At 37.9% G+C, this 8,194-nt stretch overlaps 1 protein-coding gene across 1 annotated transcript in view; it reads right to left on the bottom strand.

Moving 5' to 3' along the window:
- Positions 1-8,194, bottom strand: part of astn2 (astrotactin 2) — a 398,940-nt gene that overhangs the window by 278,933 nt on the left and 111,813 nt on the right. Inside the window, exon 3 of the mRNA XM_015392541.1 lies at positions 445-874. Coding sequence (XP_015248027.1) covers positions 445-874 — 430 coding nt within the window. The remainder of the gene's footprint in view (positions 1-444; positions 875-8,194) is intronic.

Genomic DNA, 8,194 nt, shown 5'->3' with positions numbered 1-8,194 from the left:
GGATGGATGGATGGATGGATGGATGGATGGATGGATGGATGGATGGATGGATGGATGGATGGATGGATGGATGCTCATTTTTGTAGCTAAAACCAGTTTAGGAGATGAGGAGCGCAGTAGTAAAGCTGCAGAGCACAGTGTCTGTGGTATACAATGTCTGTGGATATTGTAGCCAATGTGCTTTGTCTCAAATCGTCTGCACCCAGAATGTCAGCCAGTGAGAAATGCTGTAACCACAAACTGCAGCGTGTATTGAAATACCGAAAATGTGCTCAAATTTCATATTACCATTATTGCAGAAACCTATATTGTTATATATTGGGTATTGATATTTAATTATTGTCCATCCATAAGGTTTATACAGTTTTAGTTCAGAGTGCCTTTTAGATTATTAAAAGTTCTGTTTTTATATATATATATATATATATATATTGAAGAACTTACCTGTGTTATCAAAATTATGTTTGATGTCGTCATCCTTGTACATTATGTCTGCATGTCCTCCCGTGCTAACATTTACTCCGTATTCACCCATAATCTTCCCGTCGTTGAACTTGTTATGGAGCTGGTTTGGTGTGGAGTTGAGTGAGTGTCCAACTCCGTCCTCCTCATCGCAATCATAATCATCAAGAATGGGAGTCTCACGAATGGGCATTCCAATAACAGAGCTGCCATGCTGGTGAGAGCCCCGGGAGCCTCTGTAGCTGTCACGGCCCTGCGGACCGAGTAGGACGGAGGGAATGTAGTGGATCTCATGGGTAGCTTCTGTACTGGCGCTTTTTTGGGGGATCCGGCGACGCTTGCACCATCGGTGACGAGTGTAAAGGACAAGGGTAAAGAGGAGAATAAGTAGCAGTAGGGCAATGAGTCCCCCCTGAAAGAGAAGAAAATACAAAATGTAAAGAAGAAAAATAAAAAAGACAAGGGACAAAGAGTTTTGGAAAGAATCATGCTTTAGCTACACATGGACGCAATTTGTATTTCAACAAATTCACTTTTGAAGGATTATTTAGATTGACTTCAACTATTACTGAGGATTATACAGGTTAATACCAGGGGTAAATAGAACATAAAAGTTGATATGTACATACGCAGACAGGAAAACATGTCAAGGCATGTCTTAAGGTTGCCAATGATCATTTGTATGATCCACAGGAGTCATGGGAGAAAGTCATGTGGTCAGATGAGAGTGTTCGGAAGAAGAAGAATGATGAGTATCATCCCAAGAGCACCATTCCTACTGTGAAGCATGGGGTTTGTAGCATCATGCTTTGGGGGTGCTTTTCTGCACATTGGAAAGGGCGAAATCACTGTATTGAGGAGAGGATGACCATAACCATGTATTGCAAGGTTTTGGGGAACAACCTCCTCCCTCAGTTAGAGCATTGAAGATGGGTTGAGGCTGGGTCTTCCAACATGACAATGAACCAAAGCACACAGCTAGGAAAACCAAGAAGTGTCTCTGTAAGAAGCACATCAACATTCTGGCCTGGCCTAGCCAGTCTCCAGACCTAAACCCAATAGAGAATCTTTAAAGAGAGCTCAAACTCTGTGTTTCTCAGCAACACCTTAGAAACCTAACTGATCTAGAGGGTATCTGTGCGGAGGAGTGGGCCAAAATCCCTCCTGCATTGTGTGCAAATCTGATGAAAAACTTCAGGAAACATTTGACCTCTGGAATTGCAAACACAGGCTACTGTACCAAATATTAACATGGATTTTCTCAGGTGTTCAAATACTTATTTGCAGCTGTATCACACAAATAAATTGTTTAAAATCATACATTGTGAATTCTGGATTTTTATCTTTTAGATAATGTCTTTCACAGTGGACATGCACATATGATAAAAAAAATGTCAGACCCATCCATGATTTCTCAGTGAAAGAACTTGCAAAATAGCACAGTGTTCAAATACTTATTTTCCTCACTGTAAATAGCTTTCTTAAATAGAGTTACTGTTTCCTGATGAAGGATTGACTCAAGGAAGATTAATACAAATGACCGCCTGACTTTTCCGATTTTTAATTGCAATAAATAAACCATGTTTTATTTAACTTCCCCAAACAAATAGTGCTGTGGGAATACTTTAGGACTGTGGGAAAAGAAACCGTAAGGTTAGTTAGAAAAAAATGGAGACAACTCTCTTTTTGTGTCACACACTGTTGCACAGGGATTGTTTGTCTCCTTTGTCCTTTCTTTCTTCTCTAAGCCCAGACTATAGCCCGTAGCTTCACCAGGGTGCATCACATTTCTCCATGGTTCATTCAATATGTGACGATCACAGAAACATCAAACAGCCCGCCATACTTGCAGTGGTTAGAGGATAAATCTATATTCAAAGACAGAGTGCTGGAAAGGGAGGCAGGGCAAGACTTGTTCTTTGATTTTTCACAATGGCATCCAATGGGTGAGATGTGGTATTGGATTCTGCAAGACGTGGCAACCTAGTGATTTATTTTTAATGTCAGGCTGAAAAAGCGAATGTCAGCACTTTTGCAGGCATATATTCACCATTGGAGCTGTATTTATAAGAATGATATGTGCACATGCACAACAGGAGACGGCCCAGACAGAAGGAGAACATATGCATGCATGCACCACCTCTTGGCCACACTAGATCAAGGCAGAATAATAAATACAAACTGTAAGGGTTCATTCATCACAACATTTAAAATTCCATCACCATGAGGTAAAACAAACCCCTTTCAAATTATAGCTCACGCGCTGCTGGGTGTTCATAAATCATATATGCTGAGAGGTGAGGCAGCACAGAGAGGACTTGTACTGTGGACAAAGTTGTCCATTAATCTCAAGCAGGACAGCAGCTGTGCTGGTCTGCAGTCACCAAAATTCTCCTTGTAGTCTGCTTGTCTTAAACACCTAAAAAATAAAAAGGCTTATGCTATGTTTTTCTAACATAATTGTATTGTACCAATAATAAGTGCTTTTAAATTACAATGAAATGTAGAATAAAATTAGGAATCTATTGTTCTATATTGCTATTTTTAACTCAGCCCAGTATATTATGGCTAGTTCTACAGAATTAAACCTGACAGTTAAACACAGTGGCTCAAGACAGATTCACACAATATTTTGAATTATATAGTAGTGACATGAAGTGAAATGCTTTTCCTCCAAAGACTAAAGGATCAAGTTATGTTTTATGTAATATTTTTTTGTGGAATTGTTAGGATGATCATCTTCCAGGAAACATCTAACTACCAACCATTTTCACATTCCAACGTAGAATGTAATGCCTAAAAGAGCCTCTATGTTTTCTAACTAACAACTATGAGAGCTTCCGCCATGTAGCTCATTACTCCCGACATAATGGGACTTCCATCTTCAGTTAATCCCTGTATTCACAGAATCTTTCAAAAAAATCCCTTGATCCAGTTGGTGATTTGGATCATCACCAAAATGGTATTGGTTTTTCTTTGGACTGAGGTTTACCTTTCATAAAATTTAATCAAAATGATTTCGTAACTTTCAAGTTCTCCTGCACACAGAAAGACAAACGCACAAACTCTCCTGAAAAAATAACCTGGTTGGCAGAGGTAAAAATGCAGTTGCTGCTGAGAAATACTAAAATGGCTAAACAAAACATATGTGTATGTAATCTGGGTCAAAGTGTGAGAACAATAATAATAGAAACTATAAACTTTACAGTTGTTTTTCTTGGCTCCTCATTGTTAAAAGGAGATTGAATCGGAGCTGTAGGAACGGCAAACCGTAATCGAAGAGACGGCAGACCGGAAGTGAGTTTATTCTGTTGTTAGCTGAACCAAGCAAGGAAAAAATTGAACCAGAGACCTACAACGACCGTACTTTTTTCATGCCATGTGCCATGATCGTGGTTTTGGACATTGGAACCAGTGTCCAAGTTTTATCTTGACTTGATGACCAGAAAAGAAGATATAATTTTTTTTTAAAAACAGCTGTAAGACGGCTTGGTGTGAGCCACTGAGACAGAAAACCCCTGCTTGCTGTTAGCCTGCCCTGCTAAGCTGCTGCTGGATGAAACTCAACCTTTCAAACAGACATGGACGGTTTGCCGGTCTGGCACAATTAGGGACAGAACAGACAATATGTCTTTTGATGATTTTGATAATTTCATGTGTTTACTGATGGGTATAGACAAAGCTAACAGGATGGACTGTATGCTATTCTATGCTACAGTAATATGTTTAGAGCTGTTGGTAAAGCTTGGACAAGCTTTAGTTCACTAAGGGGATAAACACTGATATAACATTAGCGTTAGTTTGTTCTCATATGCTCATTACATTTCGATTACCAAATATGACCAAGAGTCATTAAATGGAATCCTCATGTCTACTCGCTGCTAGCTATTTCAAAGAGAGTAAATAACCTTTTAACTAAAGGTTACTGGTTCCTGATTAAGCTAATCATAAGATATTTGCCACCCCTACTAGGTATCAGAAAATATGAATTCCCAGCTGGCTGGGAATTCAATATAATAGTTATTCATAACATAAATATGGCATCCAACCTAAATGGGCATTGATCATAAACTCACAACTCTTGAGTATTGTCCAACATGGTAAGTCTATGTTAAATGTTGTAAGCTAAAGGGTGATATATTTTGTTCTACATGTGAGTTTTTTTTGAGCCGAAAATTAGTGATGGTGAGATGAAGCCTCGTGACGCATTTGAACCATTTGGCCAAATTGCTTCAACGATACCCACAATTCATGAAGCTTCATGTGAACATGTCACCACCTGCTGGTTGAACGCAGAACTACAGTTGGTAATATTATCTGTGATTTTTTGCAATTGTTTTTTTCCCCCCCATTTAAGTTCCCTGAAATTGTTAATGATTGGTCTGTATCATGAAATCTTTTGTAAGTTTTTTGTGTGTAAAATGTTTTAGAAGAGAAACATTTTTTAAGGTACACTGGTTTTCTGCCTTTTTAGTGAAATAAGCTAAAGCAGACAGTGAAAGTGCTTGTGCAAATTGGGCAATGATGAACAAAATGAGAGGTGTTAGTCATTTTTATTTAAACATAATAGTTTTTACACAGTTTTTGGTTTTACTTAGTTGGAAGCTATGTGTTCAACCAATCTTTTGATTAAACCAACCAATCTAGTTTGATAATGTTTTTACCTAATCTACATTTTTACTTAGGCAAACCTATGCAAATTAGTCAAATAGCCAAAATACTTTCAATTTCTTTTACTTTCAAAATTTGAGGTGGGTTTTGAATCAAGAAGTGGAAGGCAATCTCTTACAGTTGACGCCACTGGCAAGGTGACATTGTGTGATAAATGTTTAAGCCCTTGAACCTCTTTTAAAAGCTAACCTGCGATCAAAAAGTCCAAACATATATTTTACAACCTCTGTCTATATGTTGATTATATACTGTACAACTTTAGCAACTTCATGTTTTTGCTAATATAATACTTGAAATCCACCTGAAAATATAGGACCCTTGTTTGTTGAAAACATTATATAGGGGATAAATAATTTCTATTTTACTTGGCAATAAAAATTAAATCAAGACTGTTTTTAAGGAAATCTGAAGACAACTGTTTTAAGTACTAAAGAAAAAAATGTTTGGTGGAGGACTAAAACTAATAATATCAACAATAAATAAATAAATAAGATTTTAGAAGACAGTGAATAATGAACATTTATTTTACAACAGTTAACTACTTGAAGTTCAACATGGAACATAACATGATAATGATAATAATAGTAATTGAACTTTATTGATCTCACATTGGAGAAATTAACCTCAGCACTTAACCCATTTCCTTGGGGAGCAGTAGGCTGCCACTGTGCACCCCCGGAGAGCTATTTAGGGGTTAAGGTTCTTGCTCAGAGACCCAGAGTAGCAGTCTGTGGGAGTGGGTTTTGAACTCACAACCTCAGGATTCCAAGACCTATGCCCTGACCACTAGGTGGCCACTCCCCCAACTATCATCATTATTGTCTCAAGGTAGCAAAGAAAATTGCTACCATTTTTCCACTAATAATCTGTCTGGTGCCATTAGTTTAAAAAAATGTTCTACTGCGGAGATAACTTTTCTTTTCTTTGTATTTATAGTTATGCCTCATAAAAAGCTAAATCCAAGCATGAACCAAGAAAACCTTTCATAAGATCAGATATTACTTTGAGAATAAGGTTAATTTTAATAAAACTTTTTTATGATTTTATTGAAAACTTTCACTGTAAAAGTACGTTTTTTTAATCAATACTTCTTGCCTTTTTTTTAGATTCCCTTTGGTTATATACGTTTCTGTCTTGCATTAAATAAAAAATTATATAATGAACTAACTTCACAGTCTATCAAAAATATTTTTCCACAATGTAAGATTTTGTCCCCTATATTCTGTTGTATTTTAACTATTTTTTTTACATCAGCTCCTATGAGAATTAATCATTCAGGTAGACATTTTCAGCCAATTTCTTATATTTTTCTTAATATTTACTTCTTACTTTCCATACTGCATACTGATCTACTTTTTTCCCCTCCTTCTTTCAGTCCTTGATTGTCTTTGTTCCCCTTTATCTTTGTTCAACTTTAATATTAAATCCCTGCTGTTTTAGCTTTTAGTGGCTTTGTATAGAAAAACTGACTGAGTAAATGTGGAAAAAGTGCCTGAAAGTCTATACATTTTGTCATTTGCTCCAGCCCATGCAGAGCTCAATGTTTTTCCTTATAATGATTCAATTTCTTATTCAAATAGCACCATGTGATCTTGTTGTTACCCTTTATTTTCTCTCTGCAGCTCCAATTTCCCTGTGCTGCTGTCTCCATTTTCACTCTTCCATTCGGCTTAAAGTCGACTTTTCTATTGCATAAACTGCTAGATTGTTTTCGCTGAAGTTCAGGTTTCTCTCGGTAGCAATATTTAGCTAAAACGGTATTTAAAATTCTAGAACTGAAGAGACAAGTATAATTAAAGCAGATCAATATATATCTTTTGAAGCATGCTGTATGAAAATAAGGATAACTATATAACCTAAAAAAGTAGATGTTTTCTACTGTAATGTTAAACTGAAACTTCTCTTTATTAGGATTACTAAATAAACAAAGTTTTGACTGCAAGAAATAGTACCAAAAAGAGGTGCCAAACATCAGCTCCTGGTAGGTAGAACAGTTGCTTGAGACTGCAGAACCCGAAACACTAACCTGAGCGCTTCCTGGATTAACTACAAAAAAAGCCTATGACTCAATGCCACTTACTTGGATTATTGAATGCTTGAAGCTATACAACATCAACAGGACCCTAAGAGCCTTCATTGCAAACTCAATGAGGTTGTGAAAAACCACCCTTGAAGCCCATGGCAAGACACTTGCTTAAGTCTCCATCAAATGTGGCATATACCAAGGAGATGCGGTGTACCCACTGCTGTTCTGCATAGGTCTGAACCCCCTCAGCCAAATAATTAATAAGACTGGCTACGGATACCGACTCAGGAATGGGGTCACCATCAGTCACCTCCTCTACATGGATGACATCAAGCTGTATGCTAAGAATGAGCCAGAAATCGACTCACTGATCCATACCACCCGGATCTACAGCACAGATATTGGGATGTAATTCGGACTAGAGAAGTGTGTTCGGATGTTGATTAAGAGAGGGAAATCAACACAGAGGGGATCTCACTCTCATAAGGAACAATACATTTAAAACAATAAGGACAGTTTGAAGTACCTTGAAATCCCACAAGCAAATGGCAACCTCAAAAAGGCGACAAGGAAAGTGGCTATGCCCAAATACCTCCAACGAGTGAGGCAGGTCGTAAGAAGCCAACTCAATGGCAAGAATAAGTCTCGGGCAATAAATAGCTACGGACTACCAGTAAGCAGATACCCTGCAGGAATAATAAGCTGGCCAAAGGATGAGATACAGGCCACAGATGTTAAGACAAGAAAGCTCCTAATCATGCATGGAGGTACCACCCCAAATCCGGCACCCTGCGACTGTGCGCTAGCCGACAAGAAGAAGGCAGAGGACTAGTGAATATGAGAGTCACAATCCAGAATGAAACATCCAAGATCTATGAGTACATCAAGGACAAGGCTTCAACAGACGATATGCTCAGTGAATGTCTCAGACAATGGGGAACAGAAGATGAGGTGCTAGAGGTTCCGTCATGGAGGGATAAGCCCCTACACGGTATAAAACACTACCAAAGTGGTGAATATCAGGAAATCCTACCA

Source organism: Cyprinodon variegatus, unplaced genomic scaffold, assembly GCF_000732505.1.
Source record: "Cyprinodon variegatus isolate N-32 unplaced genomic scaffold, C_variegatus-1.0 Scaffold23, whole genome shotgun sequence".
Lineage (NCBI taxonomy): Eukaryota > Metazoa > Chordata > Actinopteri > Cyprinodontiformes > Cyprinodontidae > Cyprinodon > Cyprinodon variegatus.
Note: the sequence above shows the minus strand (reverse complement) of the source record. Positions and strands in the feature narration are given on the sequence as shown.